Source organism: Mirounga angustirostris, unplaced genomic scaffold, assembly GCF_029215605.1.
Source record: "Mirounga angustirostris isolate CCGP_5_RB_7025 unplaced genomic scaffold, mMirAng1.0.hap1 SCAF_5, whole genome shotgun sequence".
NCBI classification, from domain to species: Eukaryota; Metazoa; Chordata; class Mammalia; order Carnivora; family Phocidae; genus Mirounga; species Mirounga angustirostris.
In genome coordinates this window covers 142978541-143006406 of record NW_026991713.1, presented here as the reverse complement: position 1 = coordinate 143006406, position 27866 = coordinate 142978541, and the positions used below count along the sequence as shown (strand labels likewise).

The 27866-nt window shown below is 60.9% G+C and overlaps 2 protein-coding genes across 4 annotated transcripts in view; one reads left to right on the top strand and one right to left on the bottom strand.

Annotated features, from left to right (window-relative positions):
* Window positions 1-295: 295 nt before the first annotated feature.
* On the bottom strand, window positions 296-21159 carry GLIS2 (GLIS family zinc finger 2). Of its 2 annotated transcripts, none has more exons than XM_054507468.2 (7): window positions 21014-21159; window positions 6312-6553; window positions 5319-5491; window positions 4422-4598; window positions 4207-4340; window positions 3992-4113; window positions 296-3074 (listed from the first exon to the last, which is right to left on the bottom strand). In XM_054507468.2, exons 2-7 carry the CDS (start codon window positions 6481-6483, stop codon window positions 2275-2277), a joined length of 1578 nt encoding a protein of 525 aa, XP_054363443.1. In that variant the 5' UTR covers window positions 6484-6553; window positions 21014-21159; the 3' UTR covers window positions 296-2274. The 2 variants fall into 2 exon arrangements, with proteins under 2 accessions (XP_054363443.1, XP_045730791.1); XM_045874835.3 differs by having other exon boundaries at window positions 3992-4110; window positions 21014-21157.
* A 6436-nt stretch (window positions 21160-27595) lies between these two features.
* The window catches only part of TFAP4 (transcription factor AP-4), a 32773-nt gene continuing 32502 nt past the window's right edge, over window positions 27596-27866 (top strand). The window contains exon 1 of one of the 2 annotated variants that reach the window (XM_064592465.1): window positions 27596-27824. In XM_064592465.1, coding sequence (XP_064448535.1) covers window positions 27611-27824 — 214 coding nt within the window. In that variant the 5' untranslated portion in view covers window positions 27596-27610. The remainder of the gene's footprint in view (window positions 27825-27866) is intronic. The other variant, XM_064592467.1, reaches the window with a different exon arrangement.

Genomic DNA, 27866 nt, shown 5'->3' with positions numbered 1-27866 from the left:
AGGGAGTTGTGTCTCCCCCAGAGCAAAGGCACTCACGAAAGTCACAGCAGGTAGTAGCAGGGTGAGGACCTGAACCCATGATGCTTTGTCCAGAATCTTCCATCTCCGCCCCCTTGGCACCCGCCCCCTCCTAGCAGCAGACCTGGCAGTTGTGGCAGCCCCCGGGTTGGAAGGAAGCCCTGGAACAGGGCCTCTGAGTGCCGCATTCTGGGGGTGGGCAACCCATACCAGGCACAGGACGGTTGGGGTTCTCGAGCAGGGTGGCTCCGCTCACGGCACAGCCAAGACAGAAACCATCTTTGCAACTGACTTTTATTGTTTCTTTATAAACTTCCTCTCACATGGAGGAATATATTGTTATAGTCATTAGCTTATCTCTTTTTTTTCTTTTTTAAACTCTATGCTAACAGCAATGGAGCCAAGAGGAGGAAAAACATAAGCTACGATAGAAAGGCACTTAGAACCTGTTAAAATACTGATATCCTGGAATGTGCAACAACAAACCCACAACAACAACACATATACCAGCCCTTCCGAGCTTGGTCTATCACCGAGTCACATGCTGAGCTAATGTCGCCTTCCAGTGCCCTGTTCCTCTGCTCCCTGGGCTTGAGTCTCAGAGCCCTCACCCCCAACTGGGGACTTAAGGCCTGGGTCCTGGGTGGGGCCCGAAGAAAGGAGACCAGCTCCCTCCTGCTCTGCTCACAGCCCCTTCAAGGGGCAGAGCCAGCACCGCCAGGCTCTGTCAGGGCAGGCCCAGGCAGGGTGACCCCTCTAGGAAAGAGGGGCAGTCCAGGCAACGGTGAAGGCCGCAGGGCTGCTGACGACCCCACTGCTGGCCTGCAGCTCCCTGTCTTACAGCAGGGGAAATGGAGTGCTTGGTCGTGTGGCCAAGGCGCCAGGAGTCCTGACTGCGGGGGCCAGCACCTCCCAAATGGCACCAGGCCACCTCCAGGGAGGGAACAGCGAGGGCTCAGGGTGAGGGGAAGCATAATGCTGCGGCCCCAGAGCCTGGTGGAACTGGGCAGTGGGTGGTGGGGCACGTGGACACTGGCATTCTTAGCTTATTCCGGCCTGTGCCACGGGGGAGGTGGTGGGCAGGGGTTGGGGACACCTCTAGGACCGGCTCAACAGGGGAAAGCCAAAGCAAACAGCCATGTCGTAAACCCAGGCTCCTTCCTCCAGCTTCCCCTTCCCAGGCAGAGGGCTTGGGCCCTCCCACGGCCATCCTTGTTTGCTTCACCCCCCAAGCCCAGGGCTTTCAGTCCATGGCCTCTGCAAAGCTCCCATGCCCAGCCCTGGCCTGGAGCCCTCCCTCCCCTGTGTGCTGGCTGTGACTTGGCACCCCCAGAATGGGAGCTGTGTCCCAGCCTGGGGTTGTCCCCAGCCAGCCTCCCACCTCATGACACCCTGCAAGCCACCGTAGTCCCTTGTGCAGAGTGGCACCACCCCAGGCCAGGTCCTGCCCCACCTGTTCCCTGAGCCAAGCGAAGGCCCAGGGTCCTGGCATCTCCCCTCCTCGCTCAGGGCTCCACTACCCACACTCCCGGGGCTCCCTGAAAATAGAGGGAGAAGGCCCAGCAGCGAAGGGGCAGGTGAGCGGTCACAGTCCCCTCACTTGGGAGAGCATCCGGCCCAGAGAGGGGCCAACCCTCAGGTAGTGCTGGCTGTTTTTGGACGGGCTAGTGGGGGGGGGGGGGGGCAGCTGGCAGAGCGGGCCTCCCTCTCTGAGTTTGGAGGCGCCTTGTCATAGGGATAAGGTGGCTTCTTCCTGTGGCTTTGCCTGCGTCTGTCTTGCTCTCCCTCTGGAGGGTGGGCCAGAGGGAAAGGGGTCCAAGAAGCCCCCAGAGCAGGGGCCCAGAGAGGCTAGGCAGGATGGGGACATGGCTGGCAGGTGGGCAAGGCAGGGAGGGAGGGCGCCCTACCCAGGCTGGCAACTGGTTGAGGGAGTCACAGGGCGGGTGGGGGGCTACTGAGGGCTAGGTGGAGGACAGGGCAGGGGGAGGGCCAGAGGTGAGTGAGGCCTCAGCACCCAGGAGCACGGCTCTCCCTGGCTGGCAGGACCAGCTCCCCTCCAGAGCCTGGGACACCACCAATGACCTTCTAGCACCATCCTTGCTGCCCAGCTTGTCTGGGGCTGGGTCCGCCTGGGGGACACAGGGCGGGCCCCGGGGGCAGGAGGACATTATTGCTATTTCGCAGAAGAGTTTCCGTTCGTCGGGGCAGGGCCGGGAGCTGCTAGCTGGGCTGCGGGTAGCCATCCTGCAGGCGGGTTCAGTTCACCACGGCTGGCTTGAGCAGCACGGAGCCCGGCGGGATGACCACCCAACCAGGAGCGAGTGCCTCTGGGCTGCTGGCTGCTGAGTTGACACCCGTGGACAGGTCCAGCACGGTGCCTGGCAGCAGGGGGAGTCCGTCAGGGCTTGGCCGGGAGCGGCTGCTCTCAGTCCTCTCCAGGGGCGTCTTGCGGCCCTCCATGCCCAGAGACCTGGCTGGCACTGCCCCACGCCCCTTCTCCCCCTCGGCCTTGCCGCCAGCGGAGCCAGCGAGGAGGGAGACCACAGGCAGGCCCAGTCCACCAGCCCCAAAGGGTGAGGGCAGCAGCGGGTTCTTGGCCAGATTGAGGGGCAAGACGGGGCCCGGCAGCCCGGGGCCCATGCCCCCCGCTCCCCCACCGCCCCCGCCATTGCCGCAGGCCAGGGCACTGAGGTCAAGGGGGCCAGGGGCCAGGGGCAGGGGCAGGCCAGGCAGGCCGGGGCCTCCAAAAAGGGCAGCAGGGTTGGGGATGATGATCTGGGCTCCGCTGACATAGGGGCCGCCGTCGGGGGTGGGCAGCGGTGGTTTGGGGGGTGGGCGCAGTTGCAGGAGCTCTTGCTGCTCGTGAGACACGAAGTGGCCATGGGCCTTGATGTGCTTGCGCAGCGAGCTGGGGTCTGTGTAGCGCTTGTGGCAGCCGGGCATCTTGCAGTAGTAGGGCTTGTCTACGTAGTGTGTGCGTGTGTGCTTGAAGCGGTCGCTTGAGTTGGAGTAGCGCTTGCTGCAGCCCTCGTAGGGGCAGACATAGGGCTTCTCACCTGCGGGGTGGAGCGGGGCATGAGGGGCCTCTCTGCAGCCCGGGCTCCTAGCCCCAGCCCCACCCCGGGCCGCCCCAGGCCCCTCACCCTGGACCAAGATCCCCCTGCGATCACGGACTGTCCGATGTGGGGGATGGTCTTCCCAGCACCCGGCACGAGATCTGATCCCAGGTGGGGACAGCGGGGCACAGCCACTGAGAAGCCCACCCGGTCACCCCCTGCTCTGCTCTGGCCTGACTGTGTGCCTCTGGCCTCAGTCCTGTGCTCGATTGGGGATGACAGCGACCACTTCAACAGGCAGGACCACAAATCTGCTTACATACTTCCGGGAAGCCCCTGCTGGGAGGGGGCCCACAGTAAGCACTGCAGGAATGCCCGCTCCGCTGTATCTGGTCCTGGTGCAGCAAAATGCCTCCAGACTGACTAAATGTCTGGTAGCCACTCTCGGTGCACCTTTGAAGTGTGGCTGGCCCACACTGACATGTGCTGCAAGTGAGGGGAAACATACTCCCCAGACTGTGATTCCAGACTTTGCACAAGATTAATTCCAGCGTCTCACTGATCGCTTTTTAATATATTGGATTCAAGAAAATGTGTATTACAATTCATTTCACCTATTCCTTTGTCCTTTCTTTAATGCGGCAATTTGGATTTTTTTTTTTTTTTTTTTGCGATTAGGAAATTTAAAATTAGGTGTGTGGCTCTGTCACCAGAGCTGGCCCCACCGTGTGCTGAGCACAGCGAGGCACAAGCACGCGCCTTACAGGCGGCATCCGTCGGTCGATCACACGACAGCGGTGCTGATGCCACGCAGGGAGATGTGTCCATGCTCCAGGAGTGGATAGTGAGGGGTGCCCCCCAGAAGTGGCACTCGAGAAGGGACGCGTCCCTCACCTCTCCGCCACCCAGCTGCTCACCTGTGTGCGAGCGGTTGTGGATCTTCAGATTCTCCAGGCGAGAGAAGCTCTTGCTGCAGGTGGGGCAGCGGTGCGGCTTCTCGTTGGTGTGTGTGCGGATGTGGATGAGCATCTTGTACCTGCTCCAGGGAGGGCACAGGGGAGCTCGACGCAGCTCGCCGGACACCCGAGCCCCCCCCCCGCCCTCCTCGAGCCCCCCCCCCGCCCTCCCTCACCTGGCATTGAAGCCTCGGCCATGGCGGGCACAGCCCTCCCAGTGACAGCAGTACCCTGCGTCCTTCTCAGGCTTGACATGGTAGTCATTGACATGATCCACCAGGTCTTGCAGGAGCTCGAAGAGCTGGTTACACTGTGGGGCCGGGGAGGGTTCTGAGTCTTCGTGGGGCCGCCCACCCCGGCCCTGGCCCCCCGTTCCTGGCCCCCCACTCACCTTGGCCCAGCGACACACCAGCTGTTTGGGCAGGGGGAGCTCTGGTGAGAGGCACTTGTCCTTGGGGGCGGTGAGGAAGGAGGAAGCAGGCAGGTGCAGGGCCCCCCCGGAGCCTAGAGGCAGGAAGAACTGGAAGGAACTAGGGACGCCATCTAGATAGCGCAGTGGCTGGAAGTCCTGGGGGACAGGGGGGCAGAGTGGGTCAGTGCTCCCCGCTGGGCCAGGAGGCCCACACCCCCTCTGTCTCCTCCTGTGGCAGGTTGAGTTATCCCAGTCCCAACTTCCTGTACCTCTGGGTGTAACCCTAGTTGGAAATACGGTCTCTGCACATGCAATCAAGTTAAGAAGCCTTACTGGGAGTGCCTGGGTGGCTCAGTCTGCTAAGTGTCTGACTCTTGATTTCAGCTCAGGATATGATCTCAGGGTCGTGAGATCAAACCCGGCTTCGGCTCCACGCTGGGCATAGAGCCGGCTTTTAAGATTCTCTCCCTCTCCCTCTGCCCCCACCCCTGCTCTCTCTCTCCCTTAAAAAAAAAAAAGTCATATGGGGTTGGGGAGAACTAAATCCAGTGATGGATGTCTTCATAAAAGAAAGGGAGATTTGAACTCAGAGATATATGGAGGCAGGAAGGCAAGGTGGCACCGGGGGTAGAGATTGGAATGACACTGCTATGAGACAGGGGACACTGGGAGCCACCAGAAGCTGGAAAGAAGTGAGGAAAGATTCTTGCCCAGAGCCTTCGGAGGGAGCACAGCCCTGTCAATACCTTGACTTCAGACTTTCGCTTCCAGAACTATGACAGAATAATACATTTCTGTTGTTCTAAGCCACCCAGTTTATGGTCTTTTCCAGGAAACCAATACACCTCTTTTCCAGAACCCGCACTCCCTCCTTACCGGGGCAGTGGGCACTGCAGGCAGGTCCCCGTTGCCCTGGCGCTCAGGGGACAGCGAGCTGCTGCCATTGGGGGAATCCAGCCCAGACGGCGGTGACAAGCTGAGGTCCACCAGGGGGGCCGCTGAAAAGCGTCCCTCTACCTTCTCAGGGAACTTGGGGTTCAGCAGGAAGCCTAAGGGAGAAGCACTATTCAGGGGTGCTGGAGCTGGGAGTCCTCCGAATCCTGAAAACAGATACCAGCCACACCCCCAGACCACTCTGGAACCCCAAGCATCTGAGCAGCAGCCTGTACAAGTGACAAATGGAATCTTTGCCACCATGAGAGCTCAGCCGTTGGGTAAGACAGGGAGTGGAAAGTACCCACTGAACAGGAACTTGAAGCCAGGCTCCTGGCTTGCTGTCACCCTGGCAGGTAGGGACCTTTCTGACTTTCTGACTTGTCCTGGGCCCTTCCTGCCTCGCTGCGCCCTTCTGTAACAGGAGGGGTTTGGGCCAGGCTGCTTCCAGAGCCTTCTAGCTCAGACATGGTGGGTCTGGTTTTCAGGGTCCAGAGGAGGCAGAGTGGAAGTCCTGAGCCCCAAGCACCTGCTGAGAGGCACTTGCTGGGCTCAGTCCCCAGTCTGCACGGACCTGACTGACCAGCCACGCTGCCTCAAAGCCCAGGAGTTGGGTCACAGGGCCTCGGTCACCGCTTGTGAATCCCCTGCTCCCCCTTACCAGCGCCTCCATGTCCTCCCTGAGGCCTAGTTTGAATCCTGGCTCTGCTGGGCCAGCTTCATGAACGGGGCAGGTCAGTTGCCTCCCCCCAGGGACAAGGTCACCTCCAGAGACAAACTGCTGGGAGGATAAATGGACAGAGCTCTAGCTCTAAGCTGAAAGCTGCAAGGGGCTTGCTTACATCCTCGGGGACACACCTTGGACGTTCTTCCCATTGCCACGGCTCCATCAGGGCCTGAGACCCCCCCACCCCCCCCCTGCCCGGGGTGCTGTACCTGAGGGCGGGGAGCCCGGAGAGCCCGGGGTGGGGCTGTCATCCACCAGGCCGAGGTCCCTGTGCAGAGCCCGGTGCCGGACCACACTCAGCGTCCTCTCCCGCTTTTCTCTCGCCGCACGGAGCTTGGTGATGCTCAGCTTCAGGTCGAGCGGTTCGTCCAAGGAGTGCATGGTGATGGGGGGCTGGTCGGAGGTGGCTGCAGGCAGTGGGGAGCTCCCAAGCTGGTATTCAGGCAGGAACCTGGGGGAGGACAGGAGCTGTGCTGTGACACTGTGACCTCAGGCTTCTCAGGCTGCACCCACGGAAGCCGTCAGGAGAGGATGTGCGGCAGCATGAGCGCTGTCTCCTTGGGAAGGGGGACCCTCTGGCTCTGGCCCCGGGTCACATGAGGAGCGCCAAACACCTACTAAGAGCTTCTACATCCACTGCCCTCAAGTCTTTTCTGGAGGCAAAGCTCAGAGAGTCCATTTTGCCATGAAACTGAGTTTTAGAGACACTGCCTCAGGTCACAGAGCTAAGAAGTGGCAGAGCTACCAGCTTCAAAGCCAGATCTCCCTGGAACTGGTCAGCCAAGTCCCAAAGGTCATTTCTGACCAAGTGGAAAGTCGTGCTCGGGATCACATGCCTGGTTTGAGCCTGAGGACCCAAAACCAGACCAAAAGAGCAACGAGTGTCTTCCAAGGTAGCCATTAGTGGTTCTCAGCTCCTGATCACCAAGGGCTCGCTGTGTCGGGCTTCCCAGGCAGCTGTGGTCACCTGCAAGGGAAGGAGGCTGCGACCTTGCCTCAGGCGAGCTGTGCAGAGCCTGGCCCAAGGGATGGGGGTGCAGGCAGGGGGCCTTGCCTCCCAGGTGAGGCCCAGAAGAGAGGTGCCCATAGGCCCGGGGAGTCAGAGGGGTCTGGGCTGCCACCAGGGGGCAGCTGGGGACTGTGGCCCAGCCAGGCCGGCCAGGGACAGGGTTGGAGGGAAGTGGACCAGCTCGGGTGGTTAATGAAATATATGTATACATCATTTTTTTTTCAGTGGTGATGATATTCTTTTATTACAAGTTCTCATGCTGGTATTTTCATGGTTCCTTAACACTTCTCAATGGTGTGAGTTTCTTCACATTCAAATGACCCAAGAGCAAGGTCAACTATTCCAAACTCAAACTTTTTCCAGGGGCAACCTTTCCACATGTGGTCAAAGTGTATCCTTGCATTTGCTAATTGAGATGATTACACCCTGAAAATCTACCCGATAAACAAGCCAACACCATGAGATAGTCCATGTCATTCACCAAATCCACGTTTTCATAATTTAAAACAGAACACCCCTGTAACCACCACATGGTAAATGATCATACATCTCAGCTGTGTGTGCATGTGTGCACGCACACGCGTACACGCGCACGTGCCTCCCATGTATGCAGAGCTGCTTCATGGAGCTGGAAGGAGGAAGACAGCCCTTATGTCCCCACTCATCTTTTTTCCAGGCCATGCACCTCAGCAACATTATAAACAATTTTCTCTGGTCCCAAGTCCTGGCCCATCCATCTCCCCTGACAAGCTCTCCTTCTGCCAAGACCCTCCAAGCACACAGGGAACGAGGCAGTCCCCTACCTCAGTTAGGATCCTCTGCTTCGAGGACATCCCAAGACCCTACCAGCACATGGCTAAAATATTGGAGCCCAAGGAGGGGCAGCTACACTTGGTCGTGGGACCCTGTCTGTGACCTGACTTGTCCCAGTTAAACTGCATCAGGTGGAAGCAGTCAGATCTGTTTGGATTTGCCCCCCAGGCCACGCATGGACCAGGCGCTCCCGGCGATGCAAGTGGGATCAGGCTGCCACCCTGCCCTTCAGGAGTTCCAGACCCAAGGCGGGCAGGTGGGTGGGTGACAGTGATGGATGGACCTGGGCCCCTTCCACTCTCCCTCTGGCTGGGCAGGGAGCTGCCCTCTGCCTGACCCCCCTCTCCCAGTAATGTCTGTCTGTCTGCCTGTCCCTCCACCTGTTTATTTTTAGACACAGGCCCAGTCCAACCTCCCTGAAGCTCCTCTGTGCTGGGAGCCTAGAAGGGGAGGAAGGAAGTAAATATTTATGCTGATTAAGAATTCAGGAGCCAGGAAGGGCTGGTGGCCTGGTCCTTCAGCTGGCCTAGGGCCACAGGCCTCCCCACAGCCTCCATCCCCCACTCCCAACTGGACCTTCCAGACAAGGGGACCATGCGGGCAGGATGGTCTGGGAACTGGGAATTCAAACTGACACTTTGATTGGCAACACTGTCCAGGTAACTTCCTTTGGCATCTGCCCTACTCTCCTCCACCCCTGGCCAGACGGGGTCCAGGGAGGAGCCCTAGACCCTGGGTCACCTTGTGCTGAAGACCTGCAGGAAACATGCCTCAACATGCAACTAGGAAGGCCCCACAAGAGGAGCCTGTTTCCTGGGACAGGGCAGGCACAGTACCCAGGTGGGAGTGGGGACTCCAGCACTCCCCTTAATCAGCAGGCCCAGTCCCCAGCAGAGAACCCCCTCACACACACTTCCTGTCACTGGCTTCTGCCCAGGGAGGCAGGGATTCATTCCGATGGAAGAACCCAGAACACAGTCCTGAGGCCCAGGCCTCCCCCAAAGGGAGAAGCAGCCACCCCAAAAGCTCTCAGCATCCCCCAACCCCAGGCCAGCCCCACCCAGAATTGTCCTCCGAAAGGTGGCCCCACACCAGGGGAAAGACCCCATGACCTCTCTCCTGTCCTGACCTTGGCCAACCTCAAGGTGTCTCCTTCCACTCCCCACCCCCCAGCTTGCAGAGGCCATTTCTGAAGCGGGGCTCTGCTCTTTGTTCCCCTTGTTCCGGGGCTGGGGGAAGGGGGGAAGGCGACAGCCAGGGTGGCACTCGCCTGGGCCTCGGAGGCCCAGAGGGGAAAGCGGCAGGGCCTGGAACCTGCGGAGGCCAGCCACGCCGTCACCCGATTCGACGCTCCCGACACCCAGGCGGGCTGGGGCGGGCGGGAGGGGGACACTCGGGCGTCGCGTTTCCCAGGAGGCCAGGGCCGCTCCGAAGGGTGACGCGCACGGCTCCGAGGGCGCGGGCGAGCTTCGGAACCGAACCTGCAGCGGAGCCCGCGGCGGGGCAGCGGTCGGGCGCGACCCCCTCGCCGCAGGCGGGCGGGGAGGCGGCGCCGAGGGGGTCGCGCTGCCGGGCGCCGCGCTGCTGCTCCAGCTGCGAAAGGAACTAATTAGAGCCCAGGGAGCCGGAGGAAGCGGGGCGGCGCGGGGACCACCGGGGCGGCGGGGCGGGCGCGGGACCCCGGCCGGCGTCCCGGGGGGGCGGGGGTCACCCCGAGGGTGGGCCGCGCTGGCTCCCCCATCCCCCCACCCCGGGGCCCGGCCCCCGACCGCCGCGCCCGCCCCGCCGGCCGGGCCCAGACAATGGCCGCTATTGTGCGCCCGCCCCGCCGCGCGCAGACGGCCCCCAGCTGCAGCGCCCGGCGAGCGCCCCCGCCTGGCCCGGCCTACCTGGCGGCCGAGCCCACCCGCGGCGGGCGGGGCGAGCGCGGGGGGCGGGGGAAACCGAGGTCCGGACCGCGCACGGACTCCGCGGGGGCCCTGTGGCGTGGGGTGGGGTTCAGCATGCGTCCAACACCTACCCTGTGCCAGGCACCGGCTGTCCAGGAATTCTCCGAACCCTCTAAAACCCCTACTGGGAGTAGAGGCCGTCGTTGCCCCTGTCGTACACATGGGGAAACTGAGGCTCGAGCTCACCAGACCCACGGGAGTGGGCTGGACTCCGCTCTGGATAAAGCCGCTCCTTCCCTGCTTGAGGGAGGTCAGCTGGCTGGCCCGGAGCTTGGAGGGCAGCCTGCGTAGGTGGAGGGGGGCAGCTAGGCATACCCACCCTGAGAAGCACTCAGGGGCTCCTGGCCAGAAGCAGAGAGGACAGGGCTCTCTGTAAGATGGGGGCTCTCCCTGCCCACCCCACAGCAGCATGGGGCCATGTAAGGGACACCCCTTATTGCCCCCGTGGTCCTGAAACTGCCCTTTGGTCAGCCATGGCTCACCTAGCCTAGAACCTGGGGACAAGGGTCCAAGATGCACCTCTCAAAAGCCCAGTGGCTTTCTTGGTATCGCATGGAAAGAGGAAGTAAGTCCCCAGCCTCCCCCGTGCTCTGTGGGTGCAGGGGTGTTTGGTGACTGGGATCATGGCTATCAACATGCAGTTCTCATAGATGGGGAAACTGAGCGCTGGGGTGGGGAGCAAGCCAGCTGGAAGCCTCAGGTGAATATTACATGACAACAGGACCAACAACCACCTGTTAAGGCAGGTGCTGGCCACCCCCATTTTACAGATGTCACAACTGAAGCTCAGGGAGATTAAGTGACCTGTCCAAGGTCACACAGCTTGTCTGTGGCAGAACTGGATTTCAAGCCCAGGTGAGTCCAGAAGCCAAGTTCACTATCAGCCCCTCCTTTGCCCAAGGATGTGGGGAGGGGCAGGCAAAAGGGCTCCAGCTTGGCACCCCCTCCCTGCCCAGGGGTTTGTGGGATCTAGGTACAGAGCCTAGGAGGGGCAGCAGGCAGTGGGTGGGCGCTGGAGGGGCCAGCCTGAGGGGGGGGGGCCCACAGGGAGGCTTGGAGAGCCGAGGGCAGATATGCTGCCAAAGCAAACGGCCCCACATTCCTGGGAACTGCTCCGGCTCCCTCCCTGCTCTGGCCAAGAGCTCCACCCTCCTGGCGGCCAGAGGCAGGGGTGCGGGCAGGGGCAGACCCCATCCTCTCAGCGCACCCCTTCCTGAGCAGGCAGCAGAGCAGGGGTCCAAGTACGGTCAGACCACCTGGGTCTCCAGCTTGGCTCTGTCACTTCCTGCCCATGTGACTTAGGGCAGGTCACCTCCCTGTCTCATTGTCCTCACCTCTAAAATGGGATGATCCTAATAGTAATAAGAACTCCTCACTGGGCTTTGGGTGGTGATGCACACATCCAGTGATTTTTTTTTAAAGATTTTATTTATTTATTTGACAGAGAGACAGCGAGAGAGGGAACATAAGCAGGGGGTGTGGGAGAGGGAGAAGCTTCCCGCTGAGCAGGGAGCCAGACGTGGGGCTTGACCCCAGGGCCCTGGGATCATGACCTGAGCCGAAGGCAGACACCCAACGACTGAGCCGCCCAGGTGCCCCCATCCAGTGATTTCTTAATGTCTCCCATTATTATGTAATATTCAGCAACTGAAACAATGCTGGGCCCATAGTAGGTACTTGGTCAAACTTGTTGAATTAACTGTCACCATCACTGACACGTCCAGCCTTTGGCTAGTCTGGAGCTGTGAGGACAGCTGGGTGGGGGGACTGACCCTCCCCACGGCATCCACACACACCACTGTCTCCCCCTCACCTGAGCGCAACTGGCCTTCATTGTAAGGTGCAACTAAACAAGCTGGTGCCCCTCAGAGAGCCTCAGGCATCAGCTGTCCTGGGCAGTGGCCACAGCTGAGCCTAGCCACCTTCTAGAGCTCAACTGCTCAAAGAAAAGGAGGGAGGCCCTGGAGTCTCTGAGCAACTCTGGAAGGAGCAGGGCTCCTCCCGGGACCCAGAGGAGGGGCTTATCCTGAGGCCTCGCCCAGCAGGTCCCAGGAGAGGGGCCAGGGCCAGCGTACTTCCTGTAAGACCAAGGGGTTCTTCCCTGGGAACCTCTCACTCTGCAGGCAGGCCCTGCCCCCATCTCAAGATGGGCCCTCAGCCAGCCTCCCGAGCCTCCCCAGGTCCCCCGGGGGGGGGGGGGGGCGGAGCAGACCCCACCCAGGTGGAGTGCAAGTGCCCCAGGTGACCCAACCAGGGCTGAGCTCTCTGCCCTCAGCCATGGGGTCCTCAGGAAAGCCCTCAGCTGGGCAGCACCTGAAGAAGGGTGTGTGCCAGGAACCTCCACTCGGGCATGTTTAGATAGCACTACCCAGAGCCAGGCTAGTTGGTCCCAGGCCCCTGTGCTCTCGCCCCTGGCTGTGGGGCCTCAGATGGGGCCCTGCTGCCCACTAGGAGCCTTGGTCAGAAACATAGGTAGCACAGTAAGGTGCCAGCTCATAGGGCAAGGTAGGGATTGGGGACATCCCACAGGGAGAGCTTGGCCCAGCGCCTGGCACGCAGGAGACGTAGCTCCGAGAATTCTTGTTCCTGGCCCTGGGCTGGGGGTGCCCCATGCAATAACTTAGCCTGCCAAGGTCACCCAGATACTTGAGCAGTGCTGAAGCTGGAAGGCCCACAGCTGGCTCCCCCACCCCCACGCCCACACCCCTCACCGGTCCTGGCTTCCCCAGTGACACCAGGTAGGGAGGAGCGACTCACACACGGGCCCAGCCCACACACGAACACACACACTCACACAGACGCGCGTGCCTGTCCAGATGCAGGGGCCAGCCTGGCACAGAGGACTCCCTTAGGCCTGGTGGCTTCTAGGCCCCCATCTCAACGGCCTCCACCCCCTACTGCCTGCCTGCCTGCAGCCACCTTTGCACAACTATGTCTGGTATTTTCCTGTCTGCCCAGCTTGCTGGCGGGGGTGGGGGGGAGGTGGTGCGTGGGGCTTTAAGCACTGCCTGCACCTGGGCCTCAGCCAGAGGCGAGCCCGCCAAGCAGCCCCCACACCCGCCCTCGGACTGGGAAGGGAAGGGCCAGGCCCAGGCGGCCCAAATCCCTGGGAGGATCTGGCATGGGGTTCGGGGGAGCCAGACAGGGCCACACACCCACTGAGGCCTCGGCGGGAGCAGTCCAGGCCCTGCCAGGCAGCACTGCCCCTCAGGGCGGACAGGCAGGGCTGGGCACTCCGCCAGAACTCCCTGGGGCGAGCAAAGGCTACGGCCTGTGTCCCACAGGACATGGGCGGGCCCCCACGGCACCGCGACATAGAGGCAATGAATCTGTGTCCCACCTGTGCTCAGACACCATACACACAGGGCACAGCACGTGACCAGCAGCAGGCCTGGGACCCAGGAGTTATGAGGAGTACGAGGGATGAGGCCCAGGCCCCAAAGGGAAGGAAACGCTGCCCTTGCCCAGCCAAATCAGGCTGTAAGACAACCAGATGAACACCTCCTGAGTCCTGGGGGCTCTTGCCCATGGCCCTCCCCTCCCACCAGCCCAGGACGAGCACCAGGCCCACGGAACAGCACCTGCCAACTCTGAGCAGAGGCGGCCAAGGCGGGCTCTGGACTTTGGCCCTTCCCTCCCTCTGCCTCGTTTACCCCATCGCTCAGTTATGCATTCCAACACCAGGCCCTCCACCCCATCAGTCCTGGGGGCCCACAGATGAATGAGGATGAAAGGCACCTGGACCTCAGTGGGGGAACAAGAGCAGCTGGTGGGGGGGCGGGGGGGGAGGGGGCAGAGGGCTGCTCCCGAGCAGTGGGGACATGGGGTGAAGTGTTGGGGCATCAGGTCCTAACTTGTTCTGCAGGCCAGACAGGCCAGTCTGCCTCCCGCTCACCATCTCCATTCATCCTCATGTCCCCCCCACCCCTGGCAAATTAGGTGCTAGTCTCTCCATTTTCCAGAGGGGGAGATCGAGGCTTAGAAGGGTTCAGTCACCTGCCAAGGTCACAAGAGCTTGTAAGTAGCACATCTGGGGTTCACTGCCAGGTTCCAAAGCCCACACTCCTTCTGGGCCCAATGCTGTAGAGGCCTGGGGTGGCTCGGCTGACCTTCAGCAAACCTGCCTGTCACTCAGAAGAGGAGGAGGCCCAAGAGGGAGGCTGGGCCAGGACCTGGAGGGCACCGGGGAGTCATGGAGTGCTCTACACAGAAAGGACCCTCTTCCTTTCCAGCCCAGAGGCTCCTGTCCTCAAGCTCTCCCCTGCAGCACCTCCTTTCTCAGGATTCCCTTTCTCCCATGAGCTCGATGCTCACCTCTTGGGTGCCCGGCCCTGCTGCACAACCTTCCACATTCCCATATTCTCCTCCAGCTGCCACTCCCCTCCTACCCCTTCCTGCACCAAGTCTTCCCTGATTCACCCTCTCCAGCCTCAGACTCTTGCAGCAGGTGCCTGACAGCTGAGCAGAGGACCTGCTTCTGTCCCCATGCTGCTGAGGGAAGTGTTCCTAGCCCTGCGACAGCCTGTCTGCCTGCCACGATCACCCAGGGTCCAAGTCCTCACTAATGCCATAATGTCACCAGCTCTTTTTTTTTTTTTTTTTTTATTTTATCTATTCATTTGACAGAGAGAGACACAGCGAGAGAGGGAACACAAGCAGGGGGAATGGGAGAGGGAGAAGCAGGCTTCCCGCAGAGCAGGGAGCCAGACACGGGGCTCGATCCCAGGACCTTGGGATATGACCTGAGCCGAAGGCAGACGCTCAACGACTGAGCCACCCAGGCGCCCCATGTCACCAGCTCTTGAACATACCCTGGATGCCTGGCCCTGCACACAGAGTGTCTTATGCACTGCCCCCTGACCTTTGGCCCCAGCACTTACTCCGGCACCTGGTATGCAGAGCCTCATTCCAAGAAGGGAGTCCTAGAGCCGGTGAAGGCCTCCTGCAGCGGACCACTGCACTATTTCCCACGGTCCCCACGCTGAGCTAACTCCTTCCACCATCGTGAACTGGGCAGCGATGCAAAGAGCTGGGGGCTCAGAGCCAGAAAACCGGCCTGCCCCAATCTGATGTGGGCAAAGCTCTGGGCCTTAGTTTCCCCATCCAGGAAAGGAGAGGGCTGGCCTAAAGTAAGCTGGAGCTTGAGCACCCTAACCAGTCCCTGAACAGCACCATCACACCTGCCCTCTGCTTTTCCCAAACACCTGGCACTCAGTGAATGTCTGTTGAATGAATGGACCCATCTGTGGTGCCCACCAGCAGGGTGAGGGGGGTAGGGATGGAGGGGCTGAGGCCCAAAGAAGGAAGTGGCTTGCCCAAGGTCAAGGTGAAAGGCAGGGACTGGGCCTGGACACAGAGGCCTCTTCCTCCCTGTCCAGGGCAAAGGACCCGGGAGCAGACCTGGACAAGGATGGGGTGGCCAGCATTGCCCTGGTTCAGTTGGGATGACTGGTAGGGCCCAGTTCCCCCAGCTTCTCTCCTGCCACTCCCACCCAGCACTGGCACAGAGCCCACCCAAGAACAGCCTGCGACCAGGCCCAGCAGGGGCTCTGCAATGAACTCTGCACTCCAGCCCCACACCCCTACCCTTCCCACCCCCTGCCCACAGCCCCTCTTCCCTGCCACCCCCGCCTGTCCCCTGCTTGTCCCATCTGGCAGCAAAGCAAGTCTAGAACCTGGGGGCAGTCTCCAAACCCAAAAGGAAACACCCACTGGGTAGCGCCCTGCCAGGCCTGGCCTGCTCCAGGTCCTTGGGGCCCGGGGTCCCTAGGACCCAGCGGGGTGAGCACTAGGTGTCCTGAGGTGGTGCTGCGGGCCTGGCCTGAAAGAGGGTGGGGCTGGCAGGCAGACAGCCAGCAGTACTGGGGTGGGGGGAGCTTTGTAGAACAGGCAGGACAATGGAGGGCCCACAGCCTAGGGGGGAGGGGGACATCGCAGCTCAGGGGCAGTCAGCCTGAAAGTGTGGGGATGGGGGTTGGGGGGCTCTGGATGCAGGAGGGAGTGGCCCAGGCGAGAAATGGCTCAGGCGGGCTGGGACTTGCCAGCCAGACCCAGATGGACGACGGGGAGAAGGGAGGGAGAGAGGCTTCCTCTGGACGCAGCTGCCCCCACGTCATGCCCTCATGCCTGTGCAGTGGATGGGGGGGCGGAGCAGGGAGGGGGGCGGGCAGGAGTAGAGCTGAGGGGAATCCCAGGTTGAACTGACATTTCAGGGGCAAGGGCCAGACAGCCTTGGGCTCCGGTCCCCCTCGGTCCCTCCCTGACCCCAAGTGACCCCAGGCCAAGCCCTCAAATCTCTGAGCTTCAGTCCCCACCCCCGCCAAGAAGCCCCCACCGGCAGCCCTCTGACTCCCAGGGTCCCAGTGGGGCACTAGCCTGTGAGTGCATTTGTGCAAAGGAGACAAGACCCTCTGTCAGATGGGCAGGATTGTTTTCCCAGGGCTGACTCAGGCAGCTCAGCAGTCTCCTGGGGCCTCTGGAGCCTCCCACCCGCCCTTGGCCATGACTGGAGGAGGGGGCCGGGGGCTGGGTCAGTCCCCTCCCCAGGCAGCCATCTGCCAAGGCAGGAGTACGTGTGCACACACATGTCGCACGCTGCATCACGGGGCTCCCCCTGTGGCGGGTACTACCTGGCTTCTCAGGCATTGAAGACAAAGGGCCTGAGGAAGCCCCAGCCTCTCCCCAGACCCCCAGTCACAGCACTGGAAGATTCTAGTCCCTCTGCCCATCCCCCACTGGGGGCAGCTGGAGCAGATGGAAAGTGCCCCCCCCCACACACACCCCAATGCTGGAATCACTTCACATCTCCGTGCCCCCCAGGCTCCTCCCAGTCTGACCACCAGTTAACCAGAAACCTCCATCCCATCTGGGAGGGGAAGGAGGAGAGGAAGGCCAGAGCTCCCGCCCCTCAAGATGCCCAGAGCCAAGGCCTCTACCCTGCCCAGCCTGAGGGCGCTTGGAGAGAAGCATCCTAGCCAGGATGGCAGGTCAGGCTCTGGGGCTCCCTGGGGACCAGCTGTGTAGAGGCCCCCAGAGCTCCCCGGGGAGGGTCCCACAGCACCAGAGCTGGAATGGGAAGAAGGGCCAGGGACCCTCTCACCTCCATGGAGCAGTCTGCAACTCAGGCCAGCAGGATCCGTGTCAGGAAAAGGGTGGGGTTTGGGGGCCCACTTGGGTTCCCCTCAAGAGCAGGATCCCTTCCTATCCCAGGCTGGGAAACTGACCACCAGATACCATCGCCCAGACCAGCCAGAGCAGACCGAGGAGCTTGGGCCCAGATGCCCACTGGCCCTGTTCCATCCTAAGCTTTAGTTTCTTCATTTGTCAGTGATCAATGGATCTTCCTCACAGGGTTGATGGGGCAATTTCAGGTGACAGATGTCCACACCTGCCAACTTCCCGGGGCCATTGGAAGGCACTGATTTTTTTCAGGGAGTTCTTCCCCCCATGCTGCTCCATCCCTTGACCCCGTGGGCATGCCCATCCCTGCCTCCCTAGGGACCTCAGCTGGTATTGTTATTAGCTGGAGTGCAGCAGGGGTTTGCAGGGCTGAGTTGGGGCCCCCGGAGAGAAACCAGGGTCTGCCTACTTGGAGCTGCGCCCCTACACAGGAACCCCCAGCAGCACATCCTTTCCTGTCCAGCATCAAAGCTTCAACCCTGGCTGTTCAGCAAAGCACGTGGAGGTGGAAAATGCTGAGTCCCCACCCCTGGCCGCACCTGAATCTGAATGGGGATTCACCAGGGGTCGCTGATTCACTGGGGCAGATGTGTACCATGGGCTTTGCAAAAGCTGTGGTCCTCCACACCCGGGCTGGGTGGCAGGCTGGGGAAAGGCCGGGTGTCCCATCTCAGAGAGGTGACACCCAGACACATGGCTGGGCCACCCACCTCTACGGCCCTTTTACAAGGGAACCAACTCAGGCAAGTGAGAGCCGCCTCTTTCTGGCTGGCCCTAAGCTGCCCCCTCACCAGCCAGGGGCGCTCCCCACCTCTGGGTGAAGGGGGGACCACCCAGCACCTTCCACCAGTCACCCTCTGGCCTCCATCATCTGTGTGAAATATAAATTTACAGTAAGAACCCGGAATAGAGGGAGGCTTCTCTGCAGCCTCAGAAAAGGCTCTTCCCCCTCTTCTGCCCAGCTCAGGGCCTCTCCACTGCGAGCTGAACTCCCCGCTTGGGTGAGGGGCCTCCACAGCCTCCCCTGGTACACAACCTGGGGAGACATCCGGTGCCGGAGGGGACAGCCAGAGCGGCCATCTCCCCCACCAAACCCCAGTGTGCCTCCCAGCACCAGGGCCCCACCCCAAACGCCAGCCCCAACATCTGGTCCCCCAGCCACAGCTGTCGCCACCCTCCCTCATCCTGGGATTGCCCCAAACTCTGCCCAGCACCCGTCCCCACCCCCTCGCCCAAGTGGGAAATTCGGATTCCAGGCAAGTCAGGGTAGATGAAAACGCACATGGGAAAATGTCGTCAGGAAAACACATTCTTCCTTCTATACCGCAGTTCAGACCCCGGGAGGATTAGGTGGCAGAGGACACTCCCACCGCCTGGGGCCAAGGCCAGGCCAGGGAAGGAGGGGAGAGGGGAGTGCGGGGCTGCAAGGTGGGGCCGGGAGGGGTACAGGGGCCCCTCACAGGCCCCAAGGAGGGGTCCTGACAGAGCTTTGTCTTCCTGCAGGGCAGCTGGCCCTCCGCGGGCACTCCCAGCGAGGGGAGCCTGGGCAGAAGACATTGCTGTGGCCATACCCATCTGCAGCTGGCTTTTTAGAAACAACAAAAGCTTTGGGGGGACGCGGTTCACACGATTGTTTGAAATGAGGTTTTTGGATGTCTGTGGCATCCAGTTATTCATGCTGGCTCCACCCACGGATGATTGAGAGTTGGCTTTTGTTGGCCTGACCCCACGTCTCAGTACCCCCCAACCAACAAGTCTTCTCATGGACTCCAGCTCGGGAAGCTCACCTTGTCTGACCTCTTGGTTTTACGGATGAGGAAACTGAGACCTAGAAAGTGGGGGGGGGGGGGTGTTGTTGGCCCAAGGGCCCCTGGGAGTTGGTGGCCTGGCCCAAGCTCAAATCCAGGATATCAGATTCCCAGGCCAGGGGCTTTTCCCACTCACCCTCAAGGCTGTGGCCTGGCTCTCGCGAATCCCCCAAAGCCACTGACTCTAAAAGCAGTGGTGCCTGGAAGTGGGGTGACTCACTGTCTGGCTTCCTGGGGCGCCCCCTCCCCATCAGTGAGGGAGGGACTGGCAGGTGTCCCTGTGTAGAGAGCCAGGAGTAGGGAGAGGCCCCCCCAGGGGACCTGGGCCAGGGTCACTCAGGGGCCGAAGAGCCCCAGCTGGAGGGATTTAACACCAAAGGTCAAAGGTCACAGACAGGGAAGGGCGGGCAGGCTCTGGGGGTCACAGGGTCAGCGCTAATGGCAGCTCCGGAAAGGAGGGGGAGGGTAAGGAGCTAAGGAAAACAGGGCGGCTTCCAAGGGGTCCTCAACCCCCATAAACTGTGCCCCAACCCCCTGGCACTGCCTCCTGCCTGGATGGTTGCAGACAGGGCCCAGCAGAGCTGGGGGTGGGTTGTAAAATGGGCTGGGCTGGAGCCTGGAAAGGGGTGTCCTGGGAAGGGCTCCCCAGGTGCAGCCCCTCCCCCAGAGTGGGCCAGGGCCAGCTGGGAGGCCCAGCCCCGGCCCAGAGGGGAGAAGGAGGAGCAGAGGGGGAGGCTCCGAGGTCACGGGGAGAGGTGTGTGGGCCGGGCTGGAACAGCTGTGGTACTGTGGCACCAGGAGTGGGGCTTGGAGAGGATTGGGTGGGTGGGCAGGCCGAAGGGGCCAGCTTCCCCTTCCCTGAGCTTGGGAGCTAAGGAAGGCCCTGGGGGAGCAGGGTGGCTCTCGCTGTTCTCTAGCTTCAGCTAAGCACCACCTTCCCTCCAGGATGTAAGCCCCTCAGGAAGGCTGCCTCTAAAGACCACAGCTCAGGCCCTGGCCCTGGCCTAGACCAAGAGCCACAAGAGCCCAGGCCTTGGCCAGGTCCCCGGCTGGCCTGGCTGCCCCCTCAGTGTCAAGCGTTCCCTTCAGAGCCAAGATCCCGGGCTGTGATGGCTGGGGGCCCAGGGCTCCTCCCAGGATCCCTTCCCGCTTCCCAGGCCCCAGGGCAGGGCCAGGATTCCTGCAACCATCACTGCCCCAGGGTGGCCAGGCCAGGCGGGCCCTCCCTGACAGAGGGAGAGGCAGCATGCTGCCCTGCTGTGGCCTGAGTACCCGACTGGCCAGGGCAGTGTGCCAAGGCCTCCAGGTGCCAGCCTGGATTCCAGCCCCATTCCAGGGGGCCTGCAGGGAAGCAGGGTGCCAGCATCTCCCTTCCTCGGCCTCTCCTTCCGTGGGCATGCACCTGCCTCACCCCCTCCCCCACTCCCTCCAGACCCTCCTTCAGGCCGTTGGATACCCCTGCCCTCTTCACTTTGCCAGGTTCTTCTGCTTCCACCCAGACAGCAGAGGAGGACGAACAAGTGCCAGACAGGACTCCGGCTCCCAGTCCTGACGCGCGGGCACCCCCTGTCCTGACCCCCAGGGACGCCTCCCTCCCCCGGCCCAGGAAGGGCCCAGGCTAGCCAGTGGCAGCAGTGGGGAGACTTTCCGGGACAAGGGAGGAGACACCTTTCAAACCCCGTCCTAGAAACAGCCCCGGCGCAGCCGTGGGAAGGGGCGGCTGCCCCGCTGCCCCAGACAACTTCGTGCCCAGGCTCCGGGGGGCCCCCCTCTCACCCCGCAGCGCGCCCCCACCGCGGCCGCCCAACTTCCCCGCCGAAGTTTGCTCCCGCCCTGGGCCCGGCCGTGGCTCGGCCCGGCCTCCGGACGGAGGGAGGGAAGGAGGGAGGAGAAAGACGGAGAGACGGAGGGACGGGGCCGGGCAGCCGGCGAGGGAGGGAGCGCGCGAGCCAAGCGAGCGAGGGAGCGAGGGAGCGAGCGCAGGGGCCCCGGCGAGGGCTCACAATGGCCCGGGGCGAGGCGCGGACGCGGGAGGAGGAGGCGACCCTCGGGTCCCGCAGCCCCCCGCAGCCCCCGCGCGACAGCCCAGCACCCCCCCTCCCCGCCGCCCGCCCATGCCCGTCCCCACGGCGCGACGCCCCGGGGCTTCCTACCTCGGCGGCGGGGGCGGTCGGGCTCCCGGCTGCGGGCTCCGGCGGTCGGGGGGCGGCGGGGGAGCGAGCGGGGAGGGGCCGGGGCGGGCGGGGGCCGGGGCGCGAGGCTCACGCGGCGCGGGCTCCCCTGGCACGGCCGCCCGGCGCCCGGCCGCTCCGCCACATCTGCAGCTCCGGCAGGGAAGGTGGCCGCGGCGGCCGGGCCGTGCGGGGATGTCTTAGAGAGGGAGGGAGGAGGGAGGAGGGAGGTGGCGGGAGGAGGGCCGGGCAAGCCTCGGAGGAGGGGGAGGAGGAGGGGCGCGGGGGGCGGCCTTGCTCCCTCCTCCCTCCCCCGCTGGTTCCCTCGCGCCCGCCCTCCCAGCAAACTCCTCTCGCCGCGGCGGCCCCAGGCCCGGGGCGCCAGCTGCCAGGCGGGGCGTGCGCGTCGGGGGGAGGGGGCGGCCGGGAGCCGGCCCTGGGCCGGGGGAGGGGAGGGAGAGAGGGCGGTGGGGCGGCAGGGCCGCGGGGAGCGGGCACCGGGAGTGAGGGGGCGCCGGGCCGCGGCCGGGCGGCGCGCGTCCTCCTCGGCCCCATCATCGGGTACCCCCCCCCGCCGCGCCCCGCCCCGGCCCGAGGGCAGCGCTGGGACACGGCCCGGAGGTGGCCTGGGGATGTCGGGGGCGGGGGGGGAGGGATGTCCCGCCCTTGGGGAAGCCCGGGGAGGGGGCAGGCGCGCGGGTGACCGGAGGGAGGGCGTGCGGGCCCAGAGGAAAAGCCCCGAGGACCGGGAAGATGGAGGAGGTCGCTGCGGCCGAGGGGGCGGGGGCCTCTCGCCTCCCTCCCGCGGGGTCACCTTGGCCAGGCCCCCCACGGCCCGGGGCGGCGGGGAGGGCGGCAGGAATGCCTCTCCGCAGGCCCTGGTTTCTCCGCCCAGCCCAGTTCCAGGAACGCGCGGGCAGCGCCCGCCAGGCAGAGGCCCCGGCTCCGGATTCGGGGAGGCGCAAGCCAGGGTTCGAGGCCGGGATCAGACCCTCCCTCCTGTCCCACGCCGGGCTGGTCCCCGCCTTGCCCTCGGCCTCAGTTTCCCACACAGTGGAATTAGGACGAGGTCTGGCCGGGAGCAGTCCGGGCTTCCGCTCGGCCCCAGTCTTGGTCCCAGCAGTTGGGACAACCTGCGTCCCCAACCTGAGCGCCGCGGGGGTCCTTGGCCTCGCCGGAACCCCGCGGTTAGGAGGTGGAAGGAGTGGATGCCGGCGAGTGCTAAAGCCCCGCACCCGCCTAAGCTGTCTTTTCCCTCCTAATGTTGAACCCAGACTCGAGTTCTTGAGTGTGTTTTGTTTGGGCCAATCTGGAGCCCCTGCCCGGTTATCTCGCTGCTGTGCTGTCGGGTGGCAAATCTTGGTTCAAAAACAGCCCTCCTGCTATTGGCCAGCCCCGCCGCCTCGCAGCTTTGAGGAGTCCAGGAGAGGAAAAGCCTCCTCTTGTAGATGAGGCACCTGACTCCCGGTGTAATTTCGCCTTCGTGTGTGTATTTGATGCCGCTGTCCGCCGCCAGAGCCGGAGACCGGTGGGTCTCGATCACACAGCATCCTCAGCTCCTGGCACAGCTCTTGGCACATAGTAGGTGCTCCAGACATGTTGCACGATGGACACAGGATAGGTGCTCATTACATGTTAAGCTGATGTACATATAGTTGGTGCTCATGACTTTTGCATAAATGGACACAGAGTTCCTGCTCTTAAATTGTTACATGAACACACAGTAGATGCTTATTGTATTTTGGGCAAATGGATACATAGTTGGTGCTTATGATGGTTGCATGAATGGACACATAATAGGTACTCATGACTTACATAAATAGACACAGAGTAGGTGCTCATGAATTGTTGGGTGATACGTGAAAGACCTGTAGGCCTGGAAAGTAGCGATTTGGAGGTGACCTCCCCTGCCCCCACCCCACCCCGATTTCCCTCCTGTGGATAATGTGGAGTGAGACCGGGTTAAACATTAGCCGGCAGATGGGCCTGGGGGCAGGCTAGCTTTGGGACCTAGCACCTTCCAGGAGGGGGCTGTTAAGGGCCGACTCTCCCGGTCCGCTGGGTGCGTGGGGAGGGGCAGAGGCTGAGGGCCGCAGAGCGCCCCCTCCCGGCGCCTGGGATCTCGGCGATCCAGGCCGCAGCGCGGCCCGGTAGCCAGAGGCATAGAGTCGTTCAACCTCGCCAGGTCCGGCTCCAGCCCTGGGGGAATCGAGGTATATTGAAAAAACGGTGCACAAGGGGCTACTTTTTTATCTGTTAATAATGCTTACGGCGTGCTTGCAGGATGCCAGGCAGTGTGCAGCAGTGGAGACAAGAGCGAACAACCTCAGCTGTCCTTGCCCTCATGGGTCTCACAATCAGTCTGGTCGGACCTGAATCCAGTGACCAGGGAAATCCAACGACCTCCGCGCCATGTGGGGCACTTGACCATAAGAAACCTTTACACCTGGAGGTCCTTTCTCATCGTTTTTCTACACACACTTGTTTTCACGGACAAGCAGGTTGCTCCCAGTGAGAACTCTGAGTTGGGATTCCCACCTTGGGATGATGACTAATATCTCCTTTTTTTTTAAAGATGTTATTTATTTATTCGAGATACAGGGAGCACAAGCAGGGGGAGGGGCAGAGAGAGGGATAAGCAGACTCCCCGCTGAGCAGGGAACCCTACCTGGGAGTGGGGCTCCAGGCAGGGGGGCGGGGAGGTGCTTGATCCCAGGACCTGGAGATCATGACCTGAGCTGAAGTTAGACGCTTAACCGACTGAGCTACCCAGGCGCCCCAAATGAGGTACATTCTTAACACATACTAGCCATCACTACCTGGTGTCCACATTCTAGGACCCAGATGGAGTCCCCTTAGCTGCAGATAAACCCCTAAATTTGGCTTTTGCAAATCCAGTAAGAGTGAAGACTGTATAATCTTGGTGGAGCTGACCCAACCAGAAACCCCCAATTCTCAGGCAGAGCAGTTCTTTCTCTATACCAGATACTTTTTTTTTTTTTTTTGAGTAAGCTCCAGGGGCGCCTGGGTGGCTCAGTCGTTAAGCGTCCGCCTTCGGCTCAGGTCATGATCCCAGGGTCCTGGGATTGAGCCCCACATTGGGATCCCTGCTCGTCAGGAAGCCTGCTTCTCCCTCTCCCATTCCCCCTGCTTGTGTTCCCTCTCTCTCTGTGTTTCTCTCTGTCAAATATATAAATAAAATCTTTAAAAAAAATAAAGTAAGCTCCATGCCCAACCTAGGGCTTGAACTCACCACCAGTCAGGCACCCCCAAATGCTTTACTTTTATTATATTCACAATAACCCTGAGGGTGAGTCCTATTATTATTCCCATTTTACAGAGAAGGAAACTGAGGCACAGAGAAGTAACTTGGCCAAGGTCTTAGAAGCTAGTGGGAGGCATAATCCAGATTGCAGTCTCAGTTGATCTGATTCTAAATCTTGTGTTATAACCCACTATCTCCTTGGAGCATCAGATAACTTATGGCATCGGGTGCAGGATATCCAAGAGCGCCAGGCTCTGAAGGGGTTTTTTTGGGTTGTGCTTTTCTGGGAGGCAGCATCTGCTATAGCAGTCAGGTCAGGCTTGGCTTCCTCTTTCTTAGTGAAAGGTGGGTAAGGAGGGATGTCCTCCTCCCATTACCCTGGGTTTCCTCCCTCTAAGAATCCTTACTCTGAGCACCCAAACTTTGGTACTTGCTCCCCTCCCTTGTGTTATGGACTATCTCCCCTACTAGACTGTAAGTTCCCAAGTTCCCCAAAGAGTAGGACACAAGAGCATTATCTGCTTTGTCACACCCCCTGCAGGGTCCTGCCCAGGGCCTGTCCCATAGCAAATGCTTCATAAATATTGCTGCATAAATATTTCTGTTACGAATGTTTGTGTCCCCCCCAACTTCATATGTTGAAGCCCTAACCACCTCCTCAATGTGATACTATTTGTATATTGGGCCTTTGGTAGGTAATTAGGTCTAAATGAGGTCATGAGGGTGGGGTCTCCGTGATGGGATCAGTGGCCTTATAAGAAGAGGAAGAGAGATCAGAGCTTCCCCTGCCCCCTGGCCATATGAGGACACAGCAAGAAGGTAGCCATCTGCAAGCAAGGAAGAGAGTCCTCACCAGGTACTGAATCTGCCAGCACTTTGAACTTGGACTTCAGCCTCCAGAACTGTGAGAATTAATGTGTGTTGTTTAAGCTACCCAGTCTGTGGTATTTAGTAATAGCAGCCTGAGCTAAGATAATTGCTGATAGGTATATTTGGGGGGCTGAATCTGGTCTCCTAAACTTTCAACAATAAACTTTTTTTTTTTTAGATTTCATTTTATTTTTTTGACAGAGAGAGACACAGCGAGAGAGGGAACACAAGCAGTGGGAGAGGGAGAAGCACGCTTCCTGCGGAGCAGGGAGCCCAATGCGGGGCTTGATCCCAGGACCCTGGGATCATGACCTGAACTGAAGGCAGATGCTTAAAGACTGAGCCACCCAGGTGCCCCTGGAGCTTACTTAAAAAAAAAAAAAGGGCGCCTGGGTGGCTCAGTTGGTTGAGCGACTGCCTTCGGCTCAGGTCATGATCCTGGAGTCCCTGGATCGAGTCCCGCATTGGGCTCCCTGCTTGGCGAGGAGCCTGCTTCTCCCTCTGACCCTCCCCCCTCTCATGTACTCTCTCTCTCTCTCTCATTCTCACTCTCTCAAATAAATAAATAAATCTTTAAAAAAAAAAAGTATCTGGTGATGCTTAGTAAATGACTCGTCAATTAGTGCACAATGCTGGGTCCAGAGAAACTCAGCAGTAAAAGCACAGTTCCTGTTTTTCCAGAGCCTTAATCTATTCGAGGAGCTGAAAGTAAATAATACAAGACAGCATAAAGAAGTGAGCCTTGTGACCTACATTGTAGATGTAGGAGAGACAACTGGAACCAGGATGGATGAATGGCAGCAAACCCCAAGCTCCAGCTCTTGACCTTAGCCAAGCCATGGGTTCTCTCTATGCCTTAGTATCCCTATCTGTGAAATGGTGATCCTCATGCCTATTATGGGTTTGTGGGAGCCTCAGTGCAGAGGGCATAAGAGGGCTTCCGATGCCTGGTGGGGAGAAAGAGTGCAACAAAGAATAGCTATTGTTATTAATGAAGGCTGCAACCCACTGTGACTGGGGGCCCAGGAACAAGGATGGAGTGATGGAGGGAGTGAGATCAGGGTGACTTATTAACCTTGAGCTGGGGCCTGGTGAGCTCTCTCCCACTGGCGCTGGCTTGCTGTGCCTGCAGGGCTGGGGCTGGCTATGGGTGGGGTGTTTATTCTGGGAGGCAGCCCTGGCTGCTCCTCACACCCTGCTCCAGCAAAAAAGGAGGGCTTCGAGTCAGAACTGAGTCCTGTGCTGGGCCTGGCAAGTATGAGCCAGCCTACCTGTCCACGTGGCCGGGGCTGAGAATATCCAGGAGGCACAGACCCAAGGGCCAGCTGGGTCATTCAGGTTCGGGACACACTCTCCCCACAGGACTCACCCGACCCCCAGAAGTCCAGTTCCAGAGAACCTGAAATGCTCAGCTTTTGGAGCTCTGGAGGATGAGCCCTGGATGCCAGCATGGAGCTAAGATTCCTGGGCTGGAGGTGGGGGGTGTGGGGGGAGGGGGTGAGGTGACATTGGAGGTGGGGATGTCCCTGCTGGCTTCTCAGGCCTTAGAAGAGCTCCTGAGCCTCTTCATCAGGAGGCTTCATGGGCATTCACCCATGCAGTTGCACAAGACTGGTACTTAAGTAGGGCCTATGCTTGGCTGAATATTCTGCCATCACTTTCCTGAAATTCTTAGTCATTTTGGAACACAGGGCCTCACATTTTCATTTTGCACTGGGTCGAACAAATTGTGTAGCCTGTCCTGCCTTCATGCTTTGGTTTCCCCCAGTAGTAGCTTCTCCCTCGAATGGGGGCATTCAGATACACCCCTCAGCCACCCCCAGCCAGCCAGGAGGGCCTTAGGTAAGCCCATTTCCTAAAAGGCGGTGGGGGGCCAGCTCCTGCCCCCTCCCCCAACCCATCGGTACCAACCTTGCCGAAAAAGCTCAAGGCCAGCAGTGTGATAGTGGGTAAGTCACTCAACTTTTCCGAGCTTCTGGGCGTGATAAATGTTGTACTTAACTTCAGCTGGACTGTTGAGAGGATTGAAAGAGGTAGTTCATATAAAAGGCACAGTGCCTGGCACAAAATAAGCGCTCAATAAAGTAGAACTATTATTTTGTTTTAAAATGAGTATTATTATAAGCGCTAAATTGGAGGAAGGGAGAAAGGGAAGGGTCAGCCACATCCCAATGGACCTGCCCCAGGAAGGAGGAGCCACCCTCCCCTGGCCCCGCCCCCTTGCCTTCCGAGGGAGGAGACCCCCCGCCCAGGGCAGAGACGAGGGGGCGGAGGAGCGGGAGCGACACATTTTTGAGTTGTGACCAAGTGGAAACTCCCTCCCGGAGGCGGAAGCCGGGGGCGCCCCACTGGGGCCGGAGCCTCCGCCGGGGAGGGATCCGCGGCCCGGGGGCGGGGCGCCGCCGGGACCCGGGGCCCGCCCCTCACCCGCCTTATGAATATGAATGAGCCGGCCCCGGCGAGCGGAAGTGCGAGGCGGCCGCGGCCCAGTGGCCCCGCCCCCCGCAGCGGCCCCGCGTCCTGGGGGCGTGGTCTGCCGGCTGACGCCCCGCCTCCCCCGCCCCGCGCGGGGTCTCCTTCCGGCCGGCGCGCCCGGGCGTAACCTCGCGGGCGCGCGCCGGAGCCACCTTGGGGGAGGTGCCCGCGGCCCCCGCACAGGTATGGCCACCGTTTGTCCCCGGCGCCGCCCCCTGGAGCCCG